The following is a 26,115-nucleotide window of genomic DNA, read 5'->3' as shown; positions in this document are numbered from 1 at the left end:
GTTTACTACTATATATATATATATATATATATATATATATATATGCAGTGTGAGGCCGGTTAAGTAAGGAATGAAGACGCTACAGAGCTCCTCGCGAGGCCGTGGTGGGCGTGGTGGGCGCGGAGATAGACGCTTTGCCTCGCGGTACACCGACACCCGCTTTCAGATCGCCCGTCACCGTCGTGGTGCGGGACGTGGCAGCAACCCACGTGACGCTGCGCTGAGGGATCCCCGTTTTGCGAGGCAGCTTGAGGAAATGGGGAAAGTTCCGGCAGAGTCTGATGATGATGAGGAGGAGGAGGTGGGGGTGGTGGGTGAGGACAGGAATGAGGCGGATGCACGCCACGAGGATTCCGAGCAAGACAATGAATACACCACTGACGAGAGTGACGCGGCGTTGTCGGAGGGAGACGAGAAGGAGCTTGACGACGAGGTGGAGGCCTGGTCGGCATCGGATGTGGAATTCATTGAGCCGCACCGTCGTTTGGCGATTGTGAACTGCAGTTGGGATCATATTCGAGCCGTAGACCTTTACACCATTCTCTTTTACGCGCTTCCACTGGGTGGACAGCTCATCGACGTTGCTGTGTACATGAGCGACTTTGGCAAGCGCATGCTTGAGCATGAACGTGTGCACGGTCCAGATCTGTGGGTTAAGAATGAGGAGAGGGAGGAAGACAGCGAGGCTAGGCAGAAAAATCACCACTACCGCCAGAACGACAGTGGCATAGGGGAGGAGCTTGTGGACGCTGAGGACAACCACGACAACAACGATGAGGAGGATCCGTGGGAGGACGACAATGTCGCAATGCTGCACGAAGAAGGGGAGGATGGAGAGCTATTCTCGCAAGGGAAATACCGCAAGTACGAGCGCGATCGCATGAAGTACTTCTATGCCGTTGCTACGTTTGACTCGGCGGAGACGGCGGAGACAGTCTACAAGCAGTTGGACGGCATGGACATTGAGGCCAGTGGCGTCGTGCTGGACCTGCGCTACATCGACGACGACGAGGTGTTCGAAAACCCTGTCAACAAGGCTGACAGTATTCCTGCTAACTACAGACCCCTCGCCGCGTTCAAGGCTGCGGCACTCTCGCAGACCCGCTTCCGCATTTCGTGGGATCAAGATGACTTCTTCCGATATCGCTCCATCCGCGACAGCTTCACCGGTGACACAGCGGAGGATGACATCGCGGCGTACATTGCCCCACCTGACTCCTCCGACGAGGACGATGTTGGCGAGGTTAGCGGCAACAAGAAGAGCAACGCCCGGGAGAGGCTCCGCATTCGAAAGAAGTACGCCAGTTTGCTAGAAGAGATCGGTGGACTGCCTGAAGAGGAGCAGCGCGGCGAGAGCGAGGAGGCGGGTGCAGCAGGGGATGAACCCAGCGACGACAACTCGCTCAATCGCTTCAGCGACGTTGAGTTGAATGACGAGGAGGAGGGAGAGGAAAACGCCTCTGACAATGCGGAGTTTGTGGGTGACATGGAGGCAACCCTGGATCTTGACGCGGGGACAAAGGCGGCACGCTTGCAGCGCGACACCCAGGTCAAACAGAGGATGAATTCTGTTGATTTGGGAAGTCAGGCCGAGCTAAAGTACAAGCTCCGCCGTAAAGAGATGCGGAAGGCGAAGATGGAGATGTTGGCTCAGGAACGTGAGGCGGAAGTGGCGCAACGGCAAGAAGAACGCGAGAAGAAGAGGCAAATGCTGCGTGAGACACTTGGCACCGACGACGCCGGTGCCAAACACGTGAGCGGTCGGGAGAAGCGGAAGACGCACGCCAAGTTGGTGAAGCAACGCGTGGCCGCTGAGCGGGAGGCAAAGAAAAAGATGCGGGCGTCCAACTCGCTTGGTGTCAGCCGGGAGGTGCGTGAGGCGCAGCGATCCGAGGCCGCCACTGACGCGATTGATCCGCGCTTTCAGAGTAAACTGCTCACCGACCCGCGCTTCCACCTGGACGTTGCGCAAAAAGACAAGCGAACGAAATCTGAACTTGTGGATCTGGCAGCCACCGTTGCCACAGCAAGACGGGCAAAGCGTCACGCGTCGCAGAAGGACGCGAAGCCTGACAGTGCTGTGGAGTATTTCTTGAATCGTCCCGTCAAGAAGGCAAAGCGAGAATGATGATACCTCATCCACGTGCTCTCTGCCCGCTAACACGATTAACTCAGTCATCATTAATACTATTAGATGTCGCTATTAGACACATACGTATACCACGTTGTGTAAGGTGGGATTAGGTATTGGTGAAAACCATTCCTTCCTCCCACCACCACCACCTTCTAAATTGGAGGGGATGGCATATACATGGGCTCATGTATTTGAATGTTTTTGACCTCCTTTTTTCTCTCACTTTTGTTTTTGTTTTTGTTTTTCTATCTCTAGTTGCGCGTATGTGTGTGCGTGCGTGAGTCTTATTCATTTTGGTACCAGTTTTGTGTGGCACAATGACTGAAGAACAAGGTAGCTATACCGAGGCACAAGTAGCGGCGATTGTCGCCTCTCATAACTTGGAGGCCTGGGAAGTCTTCGTCAACTCGATACTGAAGGAGCTGACTCCAAGCGAGGTCTCACGAGCAGTGATTGCGTGTGCGCTGGAACACCTGCATGAGGCAGCACGCGCCAACTTCACATTTGCCGTCCAGGCCGGAAAGGCGTTACTGGCGGCTGCTGTGTATCGTAGCGCGGTATGGAGTACGGTGCTGTTTGATGTTCGTGGCGCCGTAGCGGAGTGGTGCGTGCAGGCGGGTGATGAAGAGCAGGCGCAGGAACTTTGGCGCCTCATGCTTCCTGCAGAGGACGACATGGTGTCGCTGAGGCTTTTGACGAGCATTTTAAATAGTGCCCTGCGCACCCGTAACTTTGCCGCGGCGGAGACGGAGTGTCTGCGAGGGCTGGCTTTATACAAGGCCTTAGTGACGCGACAGGAAGCAAGTGATGTGGTGAACGCATTTTTGCATGCCTTTGCCTCACTACTGGCGGCGAGGTATCGGTTTGCGGAGGCGTCCCAGCGCTTTTATGAATTGTACATGCGAACCAAAATTCTGACGCACCTTCGTGCGGCCATTGTGTGCGCCATTCAGAGCGATGCGGGTGCGACGCGCGCGCGGCTGCTAAGCACCTTCTACAAGGATAAGAATGCGGTGCTTTTTGGGGAGCTTTACGGCATCCTTACCCGGGCACACCATTCACACCTGTTGCGCCCTAGCGACCTTGGGCAGTTTCTTTCCTACGTGGAACCCTCCACCGACACCGCCGTCATTGAACGTGCCTTTATTCAGCACAACCTCCAGGCCATTTCCCGGGTCTACTACAACATTGGTTTTGCGGAACTTGGGGCCCTTATTGGCACCACAGCCCGTGAGGCAGAGCGACTTGTGGCGCGAATGGTGTCGGAACGACGACTAGATGCAACACTCGACCAGACAACAGAGACGGTTGTTTTCTGTCGGTACGACAATGCCTCTGCGTTGGAGGCGTGGGACGCGCGAATTGCCTCCGTGTGTGAAGAATTGTCGCATGCAACCGACCTCATTGTCAGTCATCATAACGAGTTTAGCGAACATCTCTTGCTTAACTGAAAAGAAGAGTAAGAAAGAAGGGGAGGACAGTGAACGTACACACGCACATACGTGTGCGTAGGAAGAAAGAAAGCAAAGTAACTGTAGGTATGAATGAATGAGGCCGTTTGTTCGGTACACCACATATGAGTTACGCCTGTATGTGTGTCTTTGTGGTGTGTCAGTGGCCGTGGGAGAGAGAAGTTGATTTATCTCTTGTTTTTTTTTTTTTTGCCTTGATACATCGGATGCGTGTTTGCATTTATTACTGTGTGTGACTGGGTTTTCAGCTTAGTGGAATTTTGTAGGTTGCTCATGTGTCAATGGATGTGGGAGAGCAACAGTCACAAGCGAACTATTGGCGCCGCACTGGGGATTGTGCTGGGCTGCTGCATCTTGTCGTACATATCGGTGCGTTACAGGCGCCGAATGCAAGTAGCCCGCCTCATGGAACTTCGTTTGAGGTCCAAGACGGGGACGCACAGAGGCATTGATAAAATATTACCCTTATCATTGTTATTCTTGGAAAAGGGATGTGCAAAATCATTGAAATTGCGGATAGAAGGCGCACCCACGTCCCGGCCTATTCCAATATCCCAACAAAGTGGCCGGAAGGGGGTCAGTAACAGCACCTCTCCAGAAAAAACGTTAGTCCGCTTTGGCTTTGATTTAAACGTGTCGGTAGGTTATCTCGCCATGAATGTGGCAGGGTCTTTCACTCGGGAGGCTGCCACGTACCGATTTCCTATTGAATTAAAGCGCTATGTTCACGTGGACGGGTGTAGCATTACCATTGTTGCCGAGGATTTGGGCAACGTGGAGGGTAACATGGCCACAGAAGCCTACAAAGCGAAATGCATCGCGCGGGTTCAGGAGGAGGCGGCGCAGCAGCAGACGTACTTTAAAATACAGTACGATACCTCTGCAAGCAAGATTGTGACGACGATCATGGAGCGATATGTCTGTTTCTACCTTGGGCCTGCCCCTGTGGTTGTTACAACCTTCTTTCTCGTACATAATCATGTAGCGTACATTATTCAGCTTCAGTCCCACTTGGACAACTACAGAGCCCGTCTCACTGAATTTTTTATTACTGTACAGAGTGCACGCTTGGAGAAAGCCCCCCGAGTGGTTCCAGGGAGGGTCTGCCATACCCTACGTTCAGGTATTGGGGAGGAGGTATACCGCGTCTGTCTCTCACCGCAGTTTATTGTAACGAGCACCAACGTCAACGATGCTCTTGTGCTTAGTTATCGACATGCAAATGAGTGGTCAGGCGAGGTGCTCACGTGGGATCCACAGAAGAAAAAGACTAGTGGAAACAAATTTAATCAGAGCACCGATGCTAGTTGCGATGGCGGCGATGTGATTACCCTCATCCCTGGCAAGCTCTATCTTGCTTCGCGCTGGAACTCACGTGCGAAATTAGGTGCCACTGTCATAAATGAAGTTAAGAATCTGCTTGAGGCGGTGAGTGTTTCGTCGGGAGAGGTTACTGGCAAACATCTTCCACCCAGTTTGTATGTCTCCGAGGCTTTGGAAATGCAGTTGCCTTCTATTCAACGTTTTACCACCAACGTTTGCATCCACACCGTCGACCCCTTTATCAGCATGTTTGTGCGAACCAAAGACGCAGGTATGTTTGAGTTTGAGGTTGGTGCCTTTGGTGAGCGGGAGCTCGGGGAGCTTGAGCGGACCGGATTGAAGGGGCTAGGAAAATTAATTTTTTCACGGCGGGAGGAAACCGCCTCAGGGAAAAGTAAAGTGGTATTTGTGGTTAAGACTGAGAAAAAAACGATGCTTCGTCTTGATGCTGTGCATTGCCCAGGTGATGATCTTTGGTATGCGTTGAAATGTTTGTACGTTGACGAGAACGAGGTGCCGGAGGAGTTGCTGCAGTACATGGAGGCAGCGCTCGATACACTCTTGTTCATTGATCCCGCATATATATCTCATCCCCCATGTTTGAGCGCTAACTGTGAAGGGCATTAGGCAACAAGAACGCACTACCTTTCCAACTCCCTACTCCTCTTTGTATGTTTACTATTGTTGTTGTTCTTGTTGTTATCTCCATTGTGTATTATTTGTTTGCTAAAATAGCGACTACAAAGGAGTCTTTCGTTTTATTATAAAAACTTTCTGCTTTGTTATTATTGTTTTATTCTTGTTTGTATTGTTTTTTTTTGTTGTTGTTTCCTTTGCTTGACTGCACATTCTTTTTATATCTTTGTACACGTCACTGCGTGTGGAATACAGAATGCGTTTGGAAAGACATGTATCATCCTATTATTGACGGTCTTGATGTGTTTCGGAAGCAGCTTGCTGCATATCCCGGCGAGTTCAGCGAACGGGGTGAACTGGTGGATGGCGGGGGCCGTGTCCTCCTCCCTTCCTCGTGTCTGGCGGAGATATCCACCATGAATGTCGCCTACCCGCTCCAGTTTTGCATTCGCTCTCGGAAAGGTGTCTGCTACGCCGGAGTGTTGGAATTCAATGCTGACAACGGCATAGTCATCATGCCATTGTGGATGTTCTCTGCGTTGTTGCTTCAGCCCGGCGACACCGTCACGCTTGAGACGTGTGTTCTACCACCGGGTAAACTTGTCAAGCTTCGCCCACAGCAGTCGAGCTTTATTCAGCTCAGTGACCCCAGGAAGGTGCTGGAGATGCATCTTAGTCACTACCCTGTTCTCACAAGAGGCACCTCCATTATACTACGCTACCTTGATCGTGAATTCATCATTGATGTGACTGATATTACAAACGAAGCGGACCGCAGCGTCGAGGCGATTTCGACTGTTCGTGCGGATGCGCAGGCAACTGAACTAAAAGTTGAGTTTGAGCGGCCGTTGGATATGCCATTGACGCCGCCAGAGAGGGAGTTACCGGTTCCAGAAGGCACCAATGTGATTGGCTCGGCTGAGGGTGTGGAGTTTGCTCCCTTTGTGCTTAAGCCCCCAACAATTGTGAAGAAGGAAACAAAAGGCGGCGAGGCAGAAAAACAAGAGGAGAAGGACCAAGCCAAACCCGGCTTTATCCCATTTATGGGTGGTGGACGCCGTGTGAATGACAAGCCTGTCGCACCCGTAGCATCCGCAGGAGAAGAGCAGGGTGTGGGGAAAACGCCCGATGAAAAGGCACGGGAGGCACGGGAACGGCGCTTCCAAGCCTTTGGCGGAGTTGGGCGCTCATTGCGGTGAATGCGTCTCAGTTACTGTCGACAATGCATCTAGCAGGCGTGTTCGTGCCACAGTCCCACTCACCCACCCACCCCTCATTCATTTGTTTGGCTTCTTTCATTTTTTTTTTAAAAAAAAATATTTGTTTGTTGCTTCAATGCATTGCGACTGTCTTTTGTTGTTGTTGTTGTTGTTTTGTTCTTCGTCGTGTAAATTACCATTTTTCCCCCTTTTGATATCGCCCCCGTTGTTGTGTTGCTGGTGTTTCTTTTTGCTTAGCTGCCACCGAGCCCCACGACGTTGGTGGCATTTGTCCGGCGAGTCCGCTCTCATTGTCCCCCGCCACCCGCCCCTCCTCTGCGCGTACCTAGAGGCTCTTATTTTCCTTTATTCGCCGAGTGTATCGGTCAATGGCCCCGTTCAATGTCGACGGTCACATCGAGCAGCGGTACAAAATCATCAGCCACATTGGCAGTGGGGCGTACGGCGTCGTGTGGTGTGCGCTGGACCGTCAGACAAGTGGACTAGTGGCGTTGAAGAAGGTGTTTGACGCATTCGGGAACCAGCAGGATGCACAGCGGACATACCGTGAGGTGATGCTGCTCAATGCCCTTCATCATGGGAGTATTATACGCCTGACGAACATGATACGGTCTGTGAATGACGCCGACCTCTACCTGGCGTTTGAGCTAGCCGAGACAGATCTCTCAACAATTCTGCATCACAATGTTTTACTACCGGTTCATCAACAGTACTTGGCCTACCAGGTTGTAAAAACTGTCGCCTATTTACACAGCCGTGGCGTACTTCATCGCGACTTGAAACCGGCCAACATTTTTGTAAACTCTGACTGTGGCATTAAGCTTGGTGACTTTGGGCTTGCGCGGTGTGCTCAGGCCCAAGGCGAAGATGTCTTTCGGGATTTGACAGGTTACGTCGCCACCCGCTGGTACAGAGCGCCCGAACTACTTGTGAACTCCGCGAATTACACGACAGCCATGGACATTTGGGCGGTTGGTTGCATCATTTATGAGCTGCTAACATCATCACCACTTTTCATGGGGCGCTCCACACTGCATCAACTCTCCCTCATCATTGGTGCCCTGGGGGAGCCCACAACCTCCGACTTGGAGAGTTTGGGGTCAAATGAAATATGGCCGCTTATGGACGCCTCTCCTGCCATCAAAAGTCATCCCTTGCAGGAAAATCTGCGTGAACACGACCCCGACGCAGTGGACCTAATCTGCAAACTTGTTGTTTTCAACCCCAATAAGCGGTTAACAGCGCGGGGGGCTCTTAGACATCCGTATTTCGCCCCCTTCTTCACTGACAAAGATATTGAGGAACTTGACAAAGCTGAAGTGATTTCACTGCCGCTGCCAGATGAGAAGAACTTTGCTGTTGCAGAGTACAGGGAGGCACTGTATGAGGTCATCTCGCGTTGTTTTCGTCAGCATGCCTCTTTCTAGAGAAGTGACTCGAGGTGTGGGTTTATGCTGTTAGGTTGATATGATGCACTTCTTCGCTCCTACGCTGAACCCCTCTTTTTGGCAGCCTCCACAACATTGTTCTCTACATTCTTTTGCTCTACTTTTTTTTTGTTGCCGTTGTACGTTTTTTTTTATGTACTAATATTATTGTCTCCTGTGCCTCAACGGCTGCTATGCCCATCAATGTGGGTGACGGTGGCGTCGAATGGAAGTTGGTGGCTCCATTCCCACCGACACACGTACATGCACCAGAGGCAGAAGACGTGTATGTCGGCCTCCGGCGCGAGGAGTGGGATCTTAGCTCTGACTCGCAGGCCGGCAGCATTGGAGAGCGCGGGGACGGAGACAGCAACGGTAATGGAAAGGATACCGTGCTGCAGGACCGTGTTCAGCGCATCTTGTCTCAGTGGGAGGAGAGAGAGACACGAGTGATAGTAAAATGGGGAAGTGTGGGTGTGAAGTCAGAGGCATATATGCGGGTTAGGCGTTTCCAGACGATGAAAAAAAAGCAACAGGAAGAGCTGCGACAGCAACTCAAGAAACTGAGGCAAGTGCAACGAAAGGAGCGGCGGCAAAAAGAGGAACGCAGCCGCATGGCTGCCAATGCGCGGGCGCGACACAACGGTAGCTAGGCGGCCAACAAAAACAAGAGTGCCCACTGAAAGGTCTCGCCACCACAGAAACCAAGACCACCGTTATACTCGCAAATTAACGATGAAACACGGGAAAGTGTGCCCTTGAGACCGCGGTGTATGCTTTTATAGCTGAAAGAAAACGACTCCCGTTTATCCCGCGCAAGCAAACACAATTGGGAAAGGTCAAGCAGAAGGAGAAGGCTGAGACTGTCGCAACAGCGGACTCGCTTGAAGGCCCCGGTCATACTTCATGCTTGGGATTTTATTTAGCTGTTTTCGACTGGCAGACTGTGGCAATACATTAGAGTAAAATGCATACATGTTAACATAATTTTTTGTTTTATACACGCTGATGCCGCATTCCAAGTTTGCTTGTTTATTAATTATTATTATTATTTGTTTGCTTGCGGCCCGGCTCACGCGCAGTTGCTGAGGAATTATTTTGTTTTATTTTATTGCTGCATGAATGTATATGCCAATTTTTGTCCCATATTTGGTTAGTGAAAGACAATGTATGCAGGCCCAACCGTGAGTGTTATGGCGTTTCAAGACATTCCGCTTGCGTGTGAGCTCTCAGTATAGTTTTTATTTATTTATTATTTTTTTTTGTGGCTCCCACCGTGCATGTATACACAGTGTACCCACCACTGTTTCTTTTGATGTTTACTATTTTTTCTACTTGTTTTTTTTTCTGCTTTTATTGTTATACGTATAATATTGGCTCTGTTTTTGGTTATCATGCAATTAGCGGTATAGAGAGTGAAGTAGCGATGACGCATGGCATGACGTTTGTGAAGTCCGTGGTGCCTCCTGGCACGGGCTTTCTCCCTGTGCTGCTTATTGGACTGTACCTGGTGGCATTGTGTTTCTCGTGGGTAAACTATAGCACGTACTTTCGTCTTCATTTAGGTCTCTATGGAAAGGGATTCGTGGCAGCGTATCTTGCCTTTTGTATCATTGGGACATTAGTGTACGCACTGTTTAGTAGCGTTATGTGGCTTCGCGCGGCCTTATATGTTTTTAGGTCGTCGCATCAAGCATGGATTATTATCACTGGCGTTAGCGCCATGTTTTTTTCGAAGGATCTCCCTTTTTTTGTGCTCGAGTCCACTGCTGTGGCACAGCATGGGTGGCGCAACGGATTTCAGGGATTCTGTTTTATTGTCCAGCTTTTTTTTTCGTGTTACCGTTCATGGTCACCTGGTTGACGTTTATCTGGTTTGTGACAAGTTTCGTTGAGCTTCAATGGGGAGACGGTGCTGTGCGGACGCGTGTTTCTCTTGACGAGGCACTGGCGAAGCCCGCACCGTCGTCACCGCCGCCTCTGATGTTGCGGGAAACCCCATACGACCGTGACAAGAATCTAACTTTTCTGGTGCAGGCAAGTGACCCGTGCCAGGCACCGGACGTCAGGGAACATGGCCCGTCCGGAATGTCTCAGGAGTATAGAAGAGGCCCTGGCGAGTACATTTGATCTCTACATCGCTTTCTCGTTTTTTCTCTTTTTCTCTCTCTGTGGGTCATGCATTTTCCATGTACATGTTTTAGATCTTCGCTTATGTGTTACCGCTATTTCAAGGATGAAAAGTTGGTTGCCGATCCATTTATTCCCGTGAAACTGTGGCACGTTTGTTACCCCGTTTTTTTTTATTGTTATTATTATTATTTATCGCTTCTTCTTTTTTTTTTTCTTCACATCATTTTTATATGTCCAAATTTTTGTTGGGTTTCTTGCATGTATTTTTATGCTTTTGAATGACGCTTGGGCAGTCTGCTTCTTTTTCCATGTTGCTTGGCGTTACTGAGGGTTCTTTCTTTCGCAGTATGTGGTCTTGACTGCGATATCTGAAGTGGGGAGATTGTGTGTCATGGGACAAGGTCTTACATGCGGAGCCACGCTGGGTGCAGGACTTTCCCTGAGCGCACTACCCGCCCGGATTTCACTGGCGGACCACTCTTAGGCATCTGCGCTGCCACAGCAGGATGTGGCCTTTGCGTGGATTTTGTCAGCGACTGCTGTGCCAAAGAGGGACGCGTCCTCATACATCGTGATGTTCTTCTGCAGGCGAAGAATGTGCTGCGACACGTCTTTACGTTCTACACCATTTGTGAGTCCAACCCAATTGCCCGTTTTTTTTTCCGACAAAAGCATGAGTGGCTGGTGCTGGAGTCACATGAACTGCGCTATTACACCGTTCAAAAGAACCCTGCAATGGGCGATGTCTTGATGGACGTCAAAAGTTCTCTTCGTGCCGCCAATGACGTGGGATTGAGCGTCGCTCGACGCCCCGTTCACACAGGAGAAATTTGTCTGCACCGCGCAGATTTGGAGTTTGAGCTTCCAAATGATCTCCAGATTGCCTACATGATTGTGTGGCTGGGGAAGGAGGACCCGCGCTGGTCCTTTTCCACGGAAAACTTCAGGCAGTTCACGACGCGTGTACGATATGCACTGAATGACTTTTGATATCAAAAAGGGCAAGAAAGAGTGGGGGAGGTGTGACCGAGGCAAGGCTGGTATGGGAACACGCACACAGACACAGACACACCCTTCTTGCTTCTCTCTGATTATCGTTGGTAGTGAGTAATGCTTTTTCCCCTTTTATTTATGTTTCTTTTTTTTTTTTTGCTTTTTGAGGACTCCTCTCTGTAGTATCCGGGCACGATGAACAAGGAGAAGGTGGGGCGTCGGTTGGACCTTGTAGGTAGCTCTGCGGGATCCATCATAAGTGTAGCGGCGTGGTGTGCGTTGCAGGCCTCTAGCGCCGATATTATTCTGGCCGCCATCGATGAGAGGATGCGAAACGCATCCACGAGGAACGAGATGCGGTGCGCACTACTCAATGTCATTCATGAACTTCTCCTCACTTGCGCTGCTAACGGCGTTCCAGAGGCGGGGAAGCGGAGCGTGTTGATGGCGGTCAGTAAGACTCTTCCAGGCACAGTGCATGCGGTGCGTACGCTTACCGGGACAAACACTGAGGCATTTGAACAAAATCTGGCGAAGGTGGTGTCGTGGTGGGCTATCCTGAATATTTTTCCACGTGCATGGATTGCCCAGCTCGGTGTGAAGGAGGCGAAGCAACCTAGTGACGCGACGGGGGGAGCTTCCATGCCGGGGCAGCTGTCCTACATTGTGAACCTGATGTCGAGGTACAACGAGGTGAAGGAAGAGTGTCTTCGCCAGTCACACGCCTCACCAGAAAGAGCTGCGGCGGTTCGAGAGGAGGCGTCACAACTACTTGCGAAGCTTAGGGAGGTTGTCCACTGCAAGCTAGATGGTGGAGCCTCCCTCGTTGCGTGGCTAGATGCAGAGCGGGGCGCACTAGAAGGAAACGCGCAGAACACGTCATTCTCCGTGGCAGGGCAGAAGGAAGATGACGTTCTTGGCTCTTTCTTCTAGCACACACACACACACAAAATAGCAATATATATATATATATTGCTACTTTTTCTGCGGGGAAATAATTTGCCTTGGTGGATTTTGAAAACAAAAACAATACGTGTGCAACTTGAATCTTGTTGCTTCTACGTAGCAGTGTACGTGTGGGCAGTATTGCTGCTTCTTTTCCTCCGATGTTTCTCACGTTTTCCTTCACCTGTGGGGATATAAATAATAGCAATATATACATTTATACAATAAAATATAGAAATTTTTTAAAAAAGGAAGAAATAAACAAATTCCTTTGCTCACCATGGACTCAAATATGGGGACCTCACAGCAAGAGCAGCAGCAGCACCGAGTGGAGCATCTTCCACGGTGGTCGTGGAACCTCTACCCCGCAAACAGGATTGATGCTGCGCGGATGGTGGTGCCTCTCGGCTGCGTCTACGCCCCAATTGGATCCCCCTGTACGGAGCTAAACTACGAGCCCTTGCGCTGTGTTTGTGGTGGTGTTTTAAACCCGTATTGCATCATTGACTACCGATCAAGGACATGGGGATGCCCTTTCTGTGGAACCAAAAATAATTCTCCCCCGAAGTATGCCCAAATAACAGAGCATAACTTCCCGTCAGAGCTTGCAAGGTGGAATGACACGGTGGAGTACGTGAGCACTGTGAAGCGTGACCCGCCGACATTTGTGTTTGTGCTAGACACCTGCATAGACACGGAGGGCGAGCTTAACGGGTTGAAGGAATTTGCGTTAGACGCCCTCAGCAAGCTCCCCGCGGAGGTACGTATTTGTCTCATCACGTATGGGACAACTGTGCAAATTCACGAACTTAGCGGTGTCACCGACTACCCGCGCTCGTTAGTGCTGCGTGGAAGCCAAGAAGTTACGGTAGAAGCGCTTAAAAAAATTATGCGGGAACCACAACAGTTTGTGGGTGTCCTCTCGAATGTGAAGTCCGTAGTGGCCTTGATTCTAGAAGAGATGCAGCAGGATGTGTGGCCCGTGCCAAAATCGCACCGTCCGTTGCGATGCACAGGTGCCGCCCTCTCCGCTGCCGCCAGCATCCTTGAGATTGTCTCACCCAACACAGGGTCCTGCATTCTCGGCTTTACTTCGGGCATATGTACCGAGGGACCAGGCATTGTTGTGGAAACCACACGGGAGAAATTTATTCGGGGTCATGCGGATATTCGAGACGGTGCAGCCGCTGCATCTTTTTGGGAGTCGTCCTGCGCGTTTTACGAGTCCCTGATGCACCGCATTGTTAAACAGGGGCACTCGCTAAGCTGTTTTACTGCCTCATTGGATCAGACCGGCATAGCGGAAATGAAACTCTGCATTCAGGCCTCCGGGGGAGTTGTGTTAAATGACGAATCATGGTGCAAGGAACCCTTTCGTCAATCGCTTCACCGTTTCTTTGAACGCAGGGAGGACGGGACGCTGAAGATGGGGCTCAATGTCACCATGGACGTGATTACGTCGGCAACATGGAAGGTGATGGGGGTGATTGGGCAATGCGTGGGCACCGGCAAAAAGTCCTCCTCTGTAGCAGACTACGAGGTTGGAATGGGTGGGACGTGTCAGTGGACGGCATGTATGATGGACTCGACGACAAATTTTGCGGTTTATTTTGATACAACATCTGCACCCCCATCTGAGGCGGCAAGGCAGGCGGTGCGTTATGCCCAATTTATCACAAAATACGAAATAGGGAACGAAGTACGAACACGCGTGTGTACGGTGACGCACCAGGTGCAACGCAGCACGAGTATGCCCGAGTTGGCCGCCTCCTTTGATCAGGAGACTGCGGCGGTGCTTCTGGCGCGTGAGGCGCTGCATAAGGCAGACACTATTCCATTATTTGACGTCCTCCGATGGTTGGATCGAACGGTGGTGCGCCTCGTCAGCCGCTTTGGTGACTACTTGAAGGATCACCCCTCGACACTGAAGCTACCGCCTCAGTTTGTCTTTTTTCCGGCCTTTATGTACCATCTTCGACGATCAGGGTATCTACAAGTGTTTAACTGTAGCCCTGATGAGACGGCCATTCTGCGTCTGATGCTTCTTAAGTCTTCTGTCCAGGATTCTATTATTCAAATTCAGCCCACATTGTACACATACCGCATGGATGCACCACCGCAGCCTGTGCTTCTTGACAGTGCAGCTATTCAACCCGATAACGTTCTTCTTCTGGATACATTTTTTGAGGTTCTTATTCATCTTGGCTCGACCATCGCGGCGTGGCGAAAGGCGGGGTACGCCGAGCAAGAGGAATACGCCTACTTTAGGGAGTTTTTGGAGGTTCCTGTGGCGGATGCAGAGGTACTGATAGCCGGTAGGTACCCCACGCCTCGGTTCATTTACGTCTGTCAGGATGATCCTGACGCACGCATTCTTTATAATAGGATAAATCCAAGTCGGTCGTATGGAGGTGAAAATGAGCAAAGATACGGAACAAACGAAGGGGAACTGGTGTACACTGACGATGCATCACTGGGGATGTTCATGGAACACTTGAAGAAGCTTGCAGTCTCTCAGTGAGACAACGTGGGATGGATTGTGCGTCATCCACTTGCTTTACTTTAATGATCCAACGCTGTAGCTCCCCTGAGTGTTGATTTTTCTTCACTTTTGCTCCTGCTGTGCGCACACACGTGCATGGGTGTGGGATGTTTTGTTCTCTTAGGAGTGTTGGAGGCGCGGAAAATACGTAGGGTAGAGATTGAGGGCAAAAAAAGAAATAAAAAAAACTTCCCTAGCTTCCTGGAGAACACTCCGTTCTTCTCGTGTGTTGATTGCCTCAAATCTATTATTACATTACCGCGGTCTGCGCGGGAGAGATGATTTGCTGCTGGGGTTTGCACATTTTGCTTTTATTTCGTTGTTGTTTTTTTTTTTGTTGTTGTTGTTGGATGCAATTTATTTTTATTTACTTATTTTGTTTTCTCTCCGCGTGCTTGTATTTGCACAAGTAGCATACACTGCAAGCAGGTCTTTGGACTGTGTGGCAATGTTGTGTGTTCTAGAATTTGCCCTGTGGGTGGTTGCGTATGTGAAGCCGCTTGTGATGGGAGTATATCTCTGCCGCTGCTTGCGCGAGGGACAACCGGTTGACGCGACTCTTATTACTAACTTGACGCTGGCCATGATGCTTCTGTGGCTGCTGGAAGTGCTGGACTCACTCGTTCTCGCACATCTCCTCTCAATGCGAGCACTCTACATTTGTGGCCGCATCATTTTGTCTCTCTATCTGCTCCACCCGCAGTTTCGCGGGGCGACCCGCGTGTACAACCGCTTTCTTGCCGTCTCCGTTGCTCGCTACGCGCCGCTTGTGGACGACCTCATGGCGCAGCATCTTGTGGAGCTCGAGCGCTCCGGCATCTTTTGTTATGTGGGCACTGCAGGGCGCTCGGTGATTCTCGCTGCCAGGGTTCTGCTAGACTTTGTACAGCAATTGGTGTTTTCCTCAGCACCAGCATCACTTTTGCCGCAACCGGAACAATGCCCGAAGGCTGTGGTCTTTCCGGAGGCCTCACCACAGTTCATAGATATTTTTTCGCATTAAGGCAGTGATTTCTTGGACCGCATGCTGGAACCAAAGAGGTTCACAGCATGGCCCCAGGCCGCCCTCCACCACGTATTTGTGACGTTGCTGCGTTGTAACTCAGTGCCCCCTCCCCCCTCCCCGCGCCTCACAACTCCAAGGAAGGAAAGAAAAGTAGATAAAGTCTTTGAGATGTACGATGGCTCACTTGCTAAGGTTGGACATTTGGGTAGAGGTGTGGTTTCTTCCAACAGGTAAGAAAGGAAGAGAAGAAAAAAAAAGTAGTTGTTGTGAGTGACGTTCCCCATCGTTCTGTTTTTCTGCCTTTCTCCCCCATCCCTTTTTTTATTCTCTTTCACGCACCTCAACCTTGTGTCCACTGGTGTTTTGCCGGATTGCGTTGCAATGCAGTAGAGAGGAACGATAAGGGGACTATGCTGAGCGCACATGGAGCCATTGTCAATGAACTTGTCATGATGGAGTGCACAAGCTCCCAGGACCAGCGTGCGAATGATATTTTTCTCCTTAGCGAATTGGAGCGCGTGTGGAGTGCGCTGTCGATGGTTGTGCGGCAACACCTCCTTGAGGGTCACAACGTACGTGTCGTCAACTTTGGTTCCTTTTGGCTGGAAACAAGGCCGCTCGTGTCAGACGGGATTGAACGCTACTACGCGCGGCGCATTCACTTTGGCGTGGACAGCAACTTTGCCCTTCGCTACAACATAGATTCTAACAAGGTTCCGCAAGAGCCGTCCAGACTGTCGTACGTGAAGGCCAGCATGGCGGAAGTTGTCGGCATCGCGGCAGTTCCTGCTCGTACCGCAACAATGGCGCTTCGTGAGTTTTTCTCATACGTTGGTGAAGGCCTCTTCAGGCAGAAGGTGTTTAAACTAACTTTTGAAGGCGTTGCCACTCTTCTGATCAAGCGGGAGAAGTCCATGCTGGACGTTGACCCGTCGCTGCGGCGTGATATTTTTGCCATTGACTCCCGCAAGTGGCCGCTTTCAGTGCGTGAGGCAGCAGCGTCGGTGGTGATGGATACAGGCCGCCCTGCGACGGCATCGTCGGTCTCATCCCGCCCCTCCACTGCACAGCTGGGTCGGCAGAGTGCTGCATCAAGACCGATAGAACCTCGCCCCGCTTTTGTCTCCTCCGCCCCGCGCGATCGGCTCTTCTCGGAAATAGAAAAGGAACCACCACGTAGGTTGCCGCCACGTGCTGCCCTTTCCGTTGACGAGCCATCGTGGGGCAGCGACAATGCGGCTGACGCGTATGTCAAGGAGTCCATTTTTGACGCCATTGACCCGGAGGAGTGTCCAACGGACGAACCAGATATTGAAATGGTGGAGGAGGTTCCAAGAGAACTCCCAACACTGCACGCTTACGAGGAAGAAGCACCAAAGGCTGTCGTGAAAATTGGACGACATTCGTTTCATGACCACAGTTCCGTTCGTGATTTGCTTTATGGTAAGGCAGTGGCCCAGGTGGAACCGATAACACGGGGAAGAAGACGCTACATCAACCGGGACTCGGACGCTGTTACCGCGCTCTTGAAAATTACATAGAGAAAAGGAATAAGGCAGAGAGGGAGGAAACTCGAGGGGAGAAAGATTTCAAAAAAAAAAAGAAGGACGGTTAGTGAAAAGATTGTCTCATTCTTAGTTTCATTCTGTTCACTTTGCGGGGGAGGGGGGAGCTGAGTCTGGCCATGCTACTCTCTGCATGAGGACATGTTCCTTATGACTCTTCTTCAGCATATGTTTATATGTTGTTGTCTTTGCCTCTCTCTTTCTCTGTGTGCCTGTGTGTTTATTTATCTTTTATTTTCATTCTTCTACTTCCCTCCCTACTGCTACCGCTACACTCTGGAGGCAGAGCTTTGGCCAGTAATGTTTTTACGCTCCAAGAGGTACAAATTGTCATCAGACGATGCGGTGTCTCATAGTAGCTACAAGAACGCATACCAAGAGCGCCCCGCCTCGGCACCAACAGCTGGGGGCGCGCCCCGCGTAGAGCACCGGCTCCACCTAGTGAAACGAAATGGTATGTCTTTGACACCGGAACCGCCAGAAGAGAAATGCGATCTTTCCCCCCGCTTGTATACGATCTCTTTACCGCCAGCTGTGGAACCTCCTTGTGCTATGTACCCTGCATTCGATGTGTCACGCCTGTCGAAGCACGAACAGCACATAGTTGAGGCCCTTGTGGCAGAAGTTGCTGATGCCATTGCTTTCCCCAGTCTTCAGGAGGAACTGACCCAGTGATCTGCTAGGTGTGGTTTTTGTGGCAGCCAGTGTGGAAGTCAATGGGAGTGCAGGAGTGAGAAGGACGAATGAGGAGGCCGTGGTATCACCCTTTATGAATCGTTTTGGTGTTTGTTTGTTTTAATTATATTTTTCTTCTTTTCTCTCTCCTTCTCCACAGGACTGCAAAGGGCAGAGTAGAAATTTGTTTTTGTTGTTGCGCTTTTAGTTATTGTGACTGTTTTATTTTGTTAAGCGGTGGGTGTGGTAAAATGCCGCAAAACGAGTACATTGAGCAGGCGCAGAAGCGCTACGGTCGCCGTCTTGATCACGCCGAGCGCATCCGCAAGCGTGAGGCTCGCAAGGCCCACACGCAGGCGAACTTCCTGCGCACAGTGCGGGGCATCAAGGCCAAGATAGCGTCCAAACAGCGTTACATGGAAAAGGCGGAAATCCGCAGGAAGATACGCGAGCATGAGGAAAAGCAGACCACGGAGCGTGTCAAGGAGAAGGGGCCCAAGAACGCGCTGCCGAGTTTCCTCATGGACCGTAGCGAGGCGGATCGTGCAAAGGTGCTTTCCAACTCGTTGAAACAGAAGCGGAAGGAAAAGGCTGGCAAGTGGGCAGTGCCGATTGAAAAGGTCAAACCCGTCAGCGAGGACGAAATGATGAGAGCTGTCACCTCCGGCAAGCGCGGAAAGAAGTCGTGGAAACGCATGGTAAATAAAGTAACATTTGTTGGTGAGACATTCACGCGTCGCATGCCAAAGCACGAACGTTTTATTCGTCCCATGGCTCTCCGTTTTAAGAAGGCCCATGTGACGCACCCGGAGCTGAAGGCAACGTTTCATCTGCCAATCATTGGTGTCAAGAAGAATCCGCAGGGTAAAATGTACACCGGTCTTGGCGTCATCACGAAGGGGACGGTGGTAGAGGTGAATGTCTCAGATTTAGGCCTAGTCACCCCATCGGGAAAAGTGGTCTGGGGAAAGTACGCCCAGGTCACGAACAACCCGGAGAACGACGGCTGCATCAACGCCGTGCTACTGGTATAATGGACAAACGTCTTGCATTTTCCTTTTTTTTCTCTTTATTTTTCCTTTTTGTTAACGATCAAAGTAAGATTTAAAAAAAAAGAAAAAGCGGGAGAAAATAAAAGGATGGAGACTGTTTTGGTTTTGGTCTTTTATTATTCCTCTTCTGAGCTGACGGCCTTGGCGCATCACCTCGTGTAAGAATTTCTGGTCTGGTGATCAAGCGACAGGCAAGACACTCGTTACGCTAAAATGAAGTGGTGGGGCACTACACATACATGCGATGTGTGCCAAACACTCCGCGTTGTGTGGGGCGTCGTTGGGTGACTGTTGCTGTTGTTGTGCTATCACTTCCCATTTATATATATATATATATATATATATATATTGTTTTTCTTCCATGTGTGCTGCCGAATGCCTCTTTGGGTGTCGCAGCCTGTAGGAATTACTCACTCATCGAGAGAAAGGAAAGCAAAAAGCAAAAAGCCGTTTTTTTTTTGGGGGGGTTTAAAAGTAAGAACAAAAGGAAGCGTAAATGCCTTGCTTCCAAACGCAGGTGGCTGAGCCACCCACACCCAGCTCCGTGCTATCATCGGAACACGAGCAACAAGCACAGCTGAATAAAGAGAATGAGCCCCAAATCGACAACGACAGCGTACTCGTTCCTGGTTTTTTCCTCAAGGAGTCCGTCGCGCAGTTGAATGCAGGGATTCTTCAACAAGGCCCCGCGAACGTACGGTTTTCCGTACCTCTCTCCTGGAACAACTTGGGATATACGGCAAACGGTAAGAAAATTCTTCGCGGTCTCACAGGGACGGCACTACCGTCACGATGCCTCGCCGTGATGGGGGCGAGCGGTGCGGGTAAGACGACGTTTCTCAATGCCATATCTGATCGACTTGCGTCCTCCCGCACCCTCAAGATTACGGGGCAACGCCAGATGGGTGACGTGGAATACAAACGTCGTTACCGCAGGATGATTGGTTTTGTGGCGCAAGATGATATTCTCTTACCACGTGCAACACCAGAGGATTCTCTCAGCTTTTCGCTTCGTGTGAGGCGTGGCACCAGTCGAAATGAAACCAATGCATTGGTTGAGGAATCTTTGAAAGAATTACGCCTTGTTCATTGCCGCGACACCATTGTTGGTATCCCTGGCCTTATCGCTGGTCTTTCTGGTGGTGAACGCAAACGCAGCAGCATTGGTGTAGAGCTTATCTGCGATCCCAAAATTATGTTGCTAGACGAGCCCACCTCTGGCCTGGACTCCGTGACATCGGTGAAAATTGCGCATCTTTTGAATACCATCTCCCGAACAGGCCGCACAGTGGTTTATACTATTCATCAGCCCACAGCTGAGACGTTGATCTACTTTGATGATATCATGCTTCTTACAGGGGGTCAGTGCGCTTACCATGGCACAATGGCAGAATCCATGGCGTACTTTGAGTCTATCGGCTACCCCTGCCCTGAGCGGTACACTCCAACCGATTTCTACATGACCCTGCTCCAGGATCCAGATACTTCAAAGATTCTAATTAAAAAGTGGAAAAAGCACCTAAAGCATGGTGTGCGAACATCACATACAACGGCTGTTGAACTAAATCCCAACCCTTCCGAGTCTGTCACGGTGAAGTTTATTGAAACATACCTTGATCAGTTTAGAAGCACTCCGTGGATTCAATTTGAGGAACTTCTTCGTCGTTTTGCTGTGGGACTCTGTCGAAATCGTGTCTACTTGTTTTCGCAGTTTGTGCAGGCCGCCTTTTTTGCGCTGATTGTGGGTCTCATCTTTATTAATATTAAGGATGATATTCCTGGTATTCAAGACCGTGAAGGTGTTATTTTTACGGTAGCAATGAATCGAGCTATGGGGCAAACTTTTCTCATGGTCAACTCCTTCATGATGGATAAGCCCTTGTATGTACGTGAACAAATGGTTGGATCATACTCCCCATTCATGTATTTTTTAACAAGAAATTTGGTGGAGTTTCCTATGCGTGTTTTCTTTTGTCTTCTTGAGAGCTCCATTTTGTACTGGATGGTGGGCTTTTATCATGATGCGGGGGCCTTTTTCTACTACTTTGCTGCTCTTGCACTGCTTACAGAGGTGAGCTCAGGTCTTGGTTTTTTTCTGAGTGCCTCATTTAACAGACTGATCGTTGCTTCTTCTACCGTGCCCGTCATTGTACTGCCGCTTTCCCTTGCTGGTGGGCTTTTGGCAAGCACAGATCGGCTGCATCCATATTGGTACTGGCTGGAGAAACCCTCTTTTATCCGCCATACGTTTATTCTTATTGCACGCAACGAGTTCAAGCGTATCAACCACTTTCAGTGCGACGGTGCGGGCAAAGGTCCAAATTTTTGCAGACATCAACCAAAGAACGGCGAGCAAGTCTTGGAACAACTTGGGTTTAACGCGGAAGAATTTTCAGACTGGGCTATGTGGGTATCGCTCATCATCTTGTACTTTATCTTCCGTTTTTTTGCCGTGATCGCCCTCTCCGTTGCTGCACGGACAAAATTTTAGTCTGGGCAGCAGTCTTTCTGCAGTGTCCGCGTTGCCGGTTTCTTGTGGTAATTTCATTCCCTTTTCATAGCGGATGCAAATGAACTGGCACGGCGGAAGAAGTTCCAACGAGGAAATGAAAAGGAGAAAGAACGTTTTTCCTCTGGTAGTTGTCCGGAGTTTGAAGGAGGAAAAACAAAAGCACAATATCATATTTTTTTGTTTTGTTTTTTTTCTTGTCCTTCTTTATTTGGGGGGTAGCCTTATTTATTTATTTATATATATATATATATATATATATATATATTGTCGCTGTCCTCATTCTTTCTTACACTCTCGTGATGTGTTTAATGGGAAAGAAGTGGAGGTCACACAAGAGAGAAAAAGCTGTGCGATGGTCTAAAAAAAATTTTCCATGATCACTTTTCTCGTCACTATTATTATTGTTATCAATCTGGTGTTGTTGTTTTTGTTTTTAAAGCGGATACATTTCCGTTTCACATTTCTCCCTCACGCCGTGTGTAGGGAATGCGTATTAATTGGCCCCGATACATGGGAATAGGTGTAGGTGTGTGCGACGTAGAGATGCCTGCATGCAGATGTGCTGTGGAGAAGAGAGGATATAAAATAAAAAAAGTAAGAAAATGAGAAAGGGCCATGGTCAAAATAGATTGGTCTCTGCACCAGCCACATTCTTGAGGAAAACATCAGTGCGCCAGTAATGGTGTCAGAACAGTGCATTTGGTTTGGTTTTGTTTTGTTTTGTTTTTTGCTTTCTGGGTGGCTCAGCATTGACCTATTGCACCGCCGAAGGTGTGACCCGAATGTGCCTCAGCACGGGAATGTGTTAAGGGGAGGGAGGCATTTCACTAATATATTTTTTGTTGTTATTGTTTTTTTTTTTTTTTCTTGTAGGAAGAGAGCGAATGTTTTGCTTTTTTGAGGGTGCGAGCTGATGCAGCTGTTTGCTTCTGCCTTGGCTTTATCGTTCATACTATGTTAGATTTTTTTTCCTTTTTGTGTTTCTTTTGTTACTATGATGGCTGCATTGTTGTGTTGGTTTCGAACAGTGTGTTTGTGTGTGTCTGCGTAAGCGGAAGAGAGCGGTATGCACGTTCCAATGGAAAAGACGGTGTACAACGCTTTGCCGATGCTGCCTGGATTCAGCTTTCCGGAGCTCCACCCCCCAGCGACGCACTTCCGCCGTCACTACTGCAGCATCCATGGTGGGACTCGAAGCGTTCTCGATGCCCACACGACCCGACGGAGGGGCGACGATGACGGACAGAGTGGGGAGTGCGGCGGTCTAAGCCGCGCTGAGATCTTCGCAAAGTTCCCGGAATGGAAGTCGCTGGACGACAAGGTCCTTCGCTTCTTTGCATACTACGTGGAACGTGTGGATGAGAGCATGGTGGAACGTATGCGTGTCAGGAAGGTTAAGATTCACTTTTACCTCCGTGATGGAACTCTCGTCGTGGTGGAGACCCCTGCCGTTGGTAACAGCGGTCTCCCCGCTGGCACGATTGTATCTCGCTGCAAAATTGACGGTGTGGACTTCTTCGCTCTTTACGTCGGCTCCTCCATTCGCGTAAGAGGGCTGGAGTACATGATTGTGGACTGTGACGCCTTCACACGTGACTTTTGCGCGGCGATGGGGATGACTCAGCCTGAACCTCTCGGCTACCCAGAAGATGCCTTCGAGAAAAGCGTTAAGGTTGAGAAGGCCCCTATGGATGAGCATCATATTGCCATGCGGCGCACAATGGAAACTATTGCAGCAGGTGTCACTGGCGTCAAGGCTACGCTTCTTTCGCCAGAAGAACGCAACAAGGCCCGCAACTTCTTTGAACACGATCGGGAGGTGCTGCGTTTCCTTGCAGTCTGGGATAAGCGTCTTTTTAGATTACAGTACTACATCGCTGATAAAACAATTTCGGTTATGCTCGAACACGCAAGGAATGATGGGCGTGATCCTAACCCTGTCTTCATTCGGCGGACCCCTATCCCCAAAGATCCAAAGGTAGCACTACGAGATATCGAAACACTTAACGCTCCACTTGGGCCTCCCGTTGCATACGTCACCGACGAAGACTTACGGACGGGACAAACTGTCAATTTATTCACAAGAGACTTCTACATTTTTGACTGCGATCCCTACACTCGAGACTACTACGAGGCGAGGGGTATAAAACAGCCTGCGTTCCCAAAACCCTCCACGGAAGCGGACGCACTTGTCCCCAAGACAGAAGCACCGCCGCCAACGACGACGCAGCTGCCCAGCATAAAGAGTGTCCAGGGTGCTTCAACCATGGTGTTTGAAGACACGGTTGCTCATAAGGATCGCCTCAAGCTTACTCGATTTATGAATGATGTGTTCCGTTTTTCTGCTCGACGCGTGAATCCATCTCCGGAGGACGAAGGTAGAAGGTTTCTCTTTTGCTATTACCTTGCTGACGACACGGTGTCGCTGTTCGAACTTGTTGTGGCCAATAGCGGGCACGTTGGTGGGAAGTGTTTTGCCCGTTCTGTTGTTCCCGAGATAAATGAACCTGGCAAACTGTACGTGGGAGCCAAAGTGAAACTGGCTGGGGCGACGTATGAGCTCATCGAAATGGACGAGAGAACCAAGCGATACATCGCGATGGGAATGCCTATCATGGAGGAGAGCTACTTCCAGACCCAGGATCTTATTGAGCGTGTGCGACACGTCATTCTTCAACGTTTCTTAGGTGCAACTGATGTCTTCCGCAGGTTTAAATCCACTACAGAGGGATTGAATCGAGAAGATCTGAAACGACTCTTTGCGGAGTGTGGCACGCGTGTGGACGCCGCCGAACTGGACCGCGTTATGGAACGACTGGATCAGGACAAAGACGGCATTGTCAGTTTGTCAGAGCTTGTCGAGAACCTTCTGCTGCAGCAGTTTGTTTCAGACTTTGTTGCAAAGAATGAGAGGCGGGATGGCATCGAAGAGGGACCTCTTCGCCCGTTTCGAAGCCTTGAGGCGAACAAGACTGCGGCGCGGGAGGCGGATGAGGCGCTGCGAAGACTAATCTCGCGAAGCGAGGCCCGTCGGCTCCTCCTCATTCGGGCCTTTAGAACGACCTCAAATAACACCTACGACGGCCACCTCGGCGTTGAGGATTTCAGACGGGCACTGCGAGAGCGGCTAAATCTATCCTTGACCGACGACGAGGTAGATGCCCTCACCTACAAGTTTTTTTACACTCCGGGGTCAGGGAACTGGACAGCAAGGCGTTTGCCTGTTAAAGAGATTCAGCGAATTATCATGTGTTAGGCCTCTATCTCTCTCTCTCTCTCTCTCTCTGCAATGTTACCCGTGATATGTATGACGGCGTGGGAGCCGATTTCTCCCTGGCCAAGTGCTTTCTTATGTAAAAGATGCGGAAAAAAGAAACGAAACAAATAAAAAGCTTTGCTGGATGAAGTAAAATCAGAATTCAACAAAAAGATGGCAGCGAGGTGAAGAGAAGGATTAGGTCTTGCCCAAAGAAAACTTTATCTCCGGCTTTCTCAATATCGCTGTTGTTGTTGTTCTGTTTTTGCTTGCGTGCGTGGAAAATAAAGTGGGACTCACCAAAGCCATGCCTAGTGTGTATGTTACTTTTTTCCCCCTACACCTAACCTCCATCTACACACATAAATATATCAATATGTTTTAGTATTGTTTCTCACACCGCTCCTTGTGTTCACCTGCTATCAGCCAAGATAAAGAAAGAAAAGGGGGTGGTGAAGATATGAGCGAGGCGACCTTCGTAGCAGACCAGCGGCGACCTGTAGAAGACTTCATCGCTTTGACAGGTCTTAAGCCGAAATATGCGAATGGATGTTTTGAACGCTTTGGTGGCTATGCGCCGGCGTTGGCTTCGTTTGCTCAATCCTATGCGAAGTTACCAAACGAATACTTTGATCGACGCTACGTTGTGAAGACAAATATGCCTCGCATCAACGAAGAGTTGAGGCTTATTTACAGGCGGGCAAGGTGGATTAAGAAGCAGTTGGGGAAGGATACGGAGGTGGCCTGGGCCGCCTACTACGCAGACCCCGCCTCATCAATGACACCCCGGTCCACTATCTTGTCTCCCAAGCGCTTGAGAAAAGTAAGCTACTGTGAGCCTTTGCACTTCACCGGACCCTTTCTTGACATGCCTATGTTTTGGGAAGCTGAGATGAAGGGGCAGAGTGTTTTATTCGGCCTCGATAAGAGGGTTATTGAGTGCAATAAAGTTAGTTTGCGCAAAACGTTGGAACATTGGGTAACTGCGGCGGTGGCGCGTCGAGACCCTGTTCGGTACGTTGAGGTGCGGAATTTGGACGAGAAGACGGTTCGTCTAATTACCAGAGACGCGAATAACACGTTTTTGCATCCCGATCACCGCAAAAAATTTGTTGCCTTCCTTGCAGCCATGTATAATGAGTTTGAGGTATATGGACCGACCATGAGTTTCCTCGCTGGGGTCTGTATGTTAGTTCTCAGTGAAGAGGAGACTGCCACAGTGCT

General features: G+C 49.9%; 17 protein-coding genes across 17 annotated transcripts, besides 18 other annotated features; all 17 read left to right on the top strand.

Moving 5' to 3' along the window:
- Positions 1 to 9: 9 nt before the first annotated feature.
- Positions 10 to 44: a microsatellite.
- A 26-nt stretch (positions 45 to 70) lies between these two features.
- TraAM80_04334 (pre-rRNA-processing protein ESF1) lies at positions 71 to 2,128 on the top strand (the record flags this gene model as incomplete). The annotated part of the gene is made up of 1 exon (XM_029381267.1): positions 71 to 2,128. One exon carries the CDS (start codon positions 71 to 73, stop codon positions 2,126 to 2,128), a length of 2,058 nt encoding a protein of 685 aa, XP_029238894.1.
- A 323-nt stretch (positions 2,129 to 2,451) lies between these two features.
- Positions 2,452 to 3,585, top strand: TraAM80_04333 (putative cop9 signalosome complex subunit; the record flags this gene model as incomplete). Its single annotated transcript, XM_029381266.1, has 1 exon — positions 2,452 to 3,585. The coding sequence occupies one exon, from the start codon at positions 2,452 to 2,454 to the stop codon at positions 3,583 to 3,585; it is 1,134 nt and encodes a 377-aa protein (XP_029238893.1).
- Positions 3,586 to 3,891: 306 nt separating this feature from the next.
- Positions 3,892 to 5,556, top strand: TraAM80_04332 (uncharacterized protein; the record flags this gene model as incomplete). The annotated part of the gene is made up of 1 exon (XM_029381265.1): positions 3,892 to 5,556. The coding sequence occupies one exon, from the start codon at positions 3,892 to 3,894 to the stop codon at positions 5,554 to 5,556; it is 1,665 nt and encodes a 554-aa protein (XP_029238892.1).
- A 54-nt stretch (positions 5,557 to 5,610) lies between these two features.
- Positions 5,611 to 5,630: a microsatellite.
- Positions 5,631 to 5,708: 78 nt separating this feature from the next.
- Positions 5,709 to 5,758: a microsatellite.
- A 79-nt stretch (positions 5,759 to 5,837) lies between these two features.
- TraAM80_04331 (ubiquitin fusion degradation protein) lies at positions 5,838 to 6,764 on the top strand (the record flags this gene model as incomplete). The annotated part of the gene is made up of 1 exon (XM_029381264.1): positions 5,838 to 6,764. The coding sequence occupies one exon, from the start codon at positions 5,838 to 5,840 to the stop codon at positions 6,762 to 6,764; it is 927 nt and encodes a 308-aa protein (XP_029238891.1).
- A 154-nt stretch (positions 6,765 to 6,918) lies between these two features.
- Positions 6,919 to 6,946: a microsatellite.
- A 207-nt stretch (positions 6,947 to 7,153) lies between these two features.
- Positions 7,154 to 8,212, top strand: TraAM80_04330 (map-kinase like proteinue; the record flags this gene model as incomplete). The annotated part of the gene is made up of 1 exon (XM_029381263.1): positions 7,154 to 8,212. The coding sequence occupies one exon, from the start codon at positions 7,154 to 7,156 to the stop codon at positions 8,210 to 8,212; it is 1,059 nt and encodes a 352-aa protein (XP_029238890.1).
- Positions 8,213 to 8,406: 194 nt separating this feature from the next.
- TraAM80_04329 (uncharacterized protein) lies at positions 8,407 to 8,865 on the top strand (the record flags this gene model as incomplete). The annotated part of the gene is made up of 1 exon (XM_029381262.1): positions 8,407 to 8,865. One exon carries the CDS (start codon positions 8,407 to 8,409, stop codon positions 8,863 to 8,865), a length of 459 nt encoding a protein of 152 aa, XP_029238889.1.
- A 379-nt stretch (positions 8,866 to 9,244) lies between these two features.
- Positions 9,245 to 9,265: a microsatellite.
- Positions 9,266 to 9,452: 187 nt separating this feature from the next.
- Positions 9,453 to 9,474: a microsatellite.
- Positions 9,475 to 9,650: 176 nt separating this feature from the next.
- TraAM80_04328 (uncharacterized protein) lies at positions 9,651 to 10,076 on the top strand (the record flags this gene model as incomplete). The annotated part of the gene is made up of 1 exon (XM_029381261.1): positions 9,651 to 10,076. One exon carries the CDS (start codon positions 9,651 to 9,653, stop codon positions 10,074 to 10,076), a length of 426 nt encoding a protein of 141 aa, XP_029238888.1.
- A 432-nt stretch (positions 10,077 to 10,508) lies between these two features.
- Positions 10,509 to 10,561: a sequence feature (A-rich).
- A 192-nt stretch (positions 10,562 to 10,753) lies between these two features.
- TraAM80_04327 (uncharacterized protein) lies at positions 10,754 to 11,335 on the top strand (the record flags this gene model as incomplete). The annotated part of the gene is made up of 1 exon (XM_029381260.1): positions 10,754 to 11,335. The coding sequence occupies one exon, from the start codon at positions 10,754 to 10,756 to the stop codon at positions 11,333 to 11,335; it is 582 nt and encodes a 193-aa protein (XP_029238887.1).
- Positions 11,336 to 11,393: 58 nt separating this feature from the next.
- Positions 11,394 to 11,417: a microsatellite.
- Positions 11,418 to 11,468: 51 nt separating this feature from the next.
- Positions 11,469 to 11,503: a sequence feature (A-rich).
- A 30-nt stretch (positions 11,504 to 11,533) lies between these two features.
- Positions 11,534 to 12,271, top strand: TraAM80_04326 (uncharacterized protein; the record flags this gene model as incomplete). The annotated part of the gene is made up of 1 exon (XM_029381259.1): positions 11,534 to 12,271. The coding sequence occupies one exon, from the start codon at positions 11,534 to 11,536 to the stop codon at positions 12,269 to 12,271; it is 738 nt and encodes a 245-aa protein (XP_029238886.1).
- A 292-nt stretch (positions 12,272 to 12,563) lies between these two features.
- Positions 12,564 to 14,804, top strand: TraAM80_04325 (protein transport protein Sec23-like protein; the record flags this gene model as incomplete). The annotated part of the gene is made up of 1 exon (XM_029381258.1): positions 12,564 to 14,804. The coding sequence occupies one exon, from the start codon at positions 12,564 to 12,566 to the stop codon at positions 14,802 to 14,804; it is 2,241 nt and encodes a 746-aa protein (XP_029238885.1).
- A 326-nt stretch (positions 14,805 to 15,130) lies between these two features.
- Positions 15,131 to 15,174: a microsatellite.
- Positions 15,175 to 15,208: a sequence feature (A-rich).
- A 65-nt stretch (positions 15,209 to 15,273) lies between these two features.
- Positions 15,274 to 15,828, top strand: TraAM80_04324 (uncharacterized protein; the record flags this gene model as incomplete). The annotated part of the gene is made up of 1 exon (XM_029381257.1): positions 15,274 to 15,828. The coding sequence occupies one exon, from the start codon at positions 15,274 to 15,276 to the stop codon at positions 15,826 to 15,828; it is 555 nt and encodes a 184-aa protein (XP_029238884.1).
- Positions 15,829 to 16,241: 413 nt separating this feature from the next.
- Positions 16,242 to 17,372, top strand: TraAM80_04323 (uncharacterized protein; the record flags this gene model as incomplete). The annotated part of the gene is made up of 1 exon (XM_029381256.1): positions 16,242 to 17,372. One exon carries the CDS (start codon positions 16,242 to 16,244, stop codon positions 17,370 to 17,372), a length of 1,131 nt encoding a protein of 376 aa, XP_029238883.1.
- Positions 17,373 to 17,578: 206 nt separating this feature from the next.
- Positions 17,579 to 17,628: a sequence feature (A-rich).
- A 68-nt stretch (positions 17,629 to 17,696) lies between these two features.
- On the top strand, positions 17,697 to 18,071 carry TraAM80_04322 (uncharacterized protein; the record flags this gene model as incomplete). Its single annotated transcript, XM_029381255.1, has 1 exon — positions 17,697 to 18,071. The coding sequence occupies one exon, from the start codon at positions 17,697 to 17,699 to the stop codon at positions 18,069 to 18,071; it is 375 nt and encodes a 124-aa protein (XP_029238882.1).
- Positions 18,072 to 18,254: 183 nt separating this feature from the next.
- Positions 18,255 to 18,303: a microsatellite.
- A 19-nt stretch (positions 18,304 to 18,322) lies between these two features.
- TraAM80_04321 (40S ribosomal protein S8) lies at positions 18,323 to 19,105 on the top strand (the record flags this gene model as incomplete). Its single annotated transcript, XM_029381254.1, has 1 exon — positions 18,323 to 19,105. The coding sequence occupies one exon, from the start codon at positions 18,323 to 18,325 to the stop codon at positions 19,103 to 19,105; it is 783 nt and encodes a 260-aa protein (XP_029238881.1).
- Positions 19,106 to 19,443: 338 nt separating this feature from the next.
- Positions 19,444 to 19,472: a microsatellite.
- A 147-nt stretch (positions 19,473 to 19,619) lies between these two features.
- TraAM80_04320 (ATP-binding cassette protein subfamily G, member 1) lies at positions 19,620 to 21,614 on the top strand (the record flags this gene model as incomplete). Its single annotated transcript, XM_029381253.1, has 1 exon — positions 19,620 to 21,614. One exon carries the CDS (start codon positions 19,620 to 19,622, stop codon positions 21,612 to 21,614), a length of 1,995 nt encoding a protein of 664 aa, XP_029238880.1.
- Positions 21,615 to 21,869: 255 nt separating this feature from the next.
- Positions 21,870 to 21,900: a microsatellite.
- Positions 21,901 to 22,333: 433 nt separating this feature from the next.
- Positions 22,334 to 22,369: a microsatellite.
- Positions 22,370 to 22,470: 101 nt separating this feature from the next.
- Positions 22,471 to 22,504: a sequence feature (A-rich).
- A 197-nt stretch (positions 22,505 to 22,701) lies between these two features.
- Positions 22,702 to 24,891, top strand: TraAM80_04319 (rib72 protein-like protein; the record flags this gene model as incomplete). The annotated part of the gene is made up of 1 exon (XM_029381252.1): positions 22,702 to 24,891. The coding sequence occupies one exon, from the start codon at positions 22,702 to 22,704 to the stop codon at positions 24,889 to 24,891; it is 2,190 nt and encodes a 729-aa protein (XP_029238879.1).
- Positions 24,892 to 24,893: 2 nt separating this feature from the next.
- Positions 24,894 to 24,921: a microsatellite.
- Positions 24,922 to 25,351: 430 nt separating this feature from the next.
- TraAM80_04318 (putative GTPase activating protein) lies at positions 25,352 to 26,113 on the top strand (the record flags this gene model as incomplete). The annotated part of the gene is made up of 1 exon (XM_029381251.1): positions 25,352 to 26,113. A coding segment is annotated over one exon (762 nt), but the record flags the coding sequence as incomplete, so codon positions are not given.
- Positions 26,114 to 26,115: the final 2 nt, after the last annotated feature.

Source organism: Trypanosoma rangeli (assembly GCF_003719475.1).
Source record: "Trypanosoma rangeli strain AM80 chromosome Unknown Tra_15.4_contig_00125, whole genome shotgun sequence".
In the NCBI taxonomy this organism is placed as follows: Eukaryota; Euglenozoa; class Kinetoplastea; order Trypanosomatida; family Trypanosomatidae; genus Trypanosoma; species Trypanosoma rangeli.
This window is presented reverse-complemented; position numbering and strand designations above follow the sequence as displayed.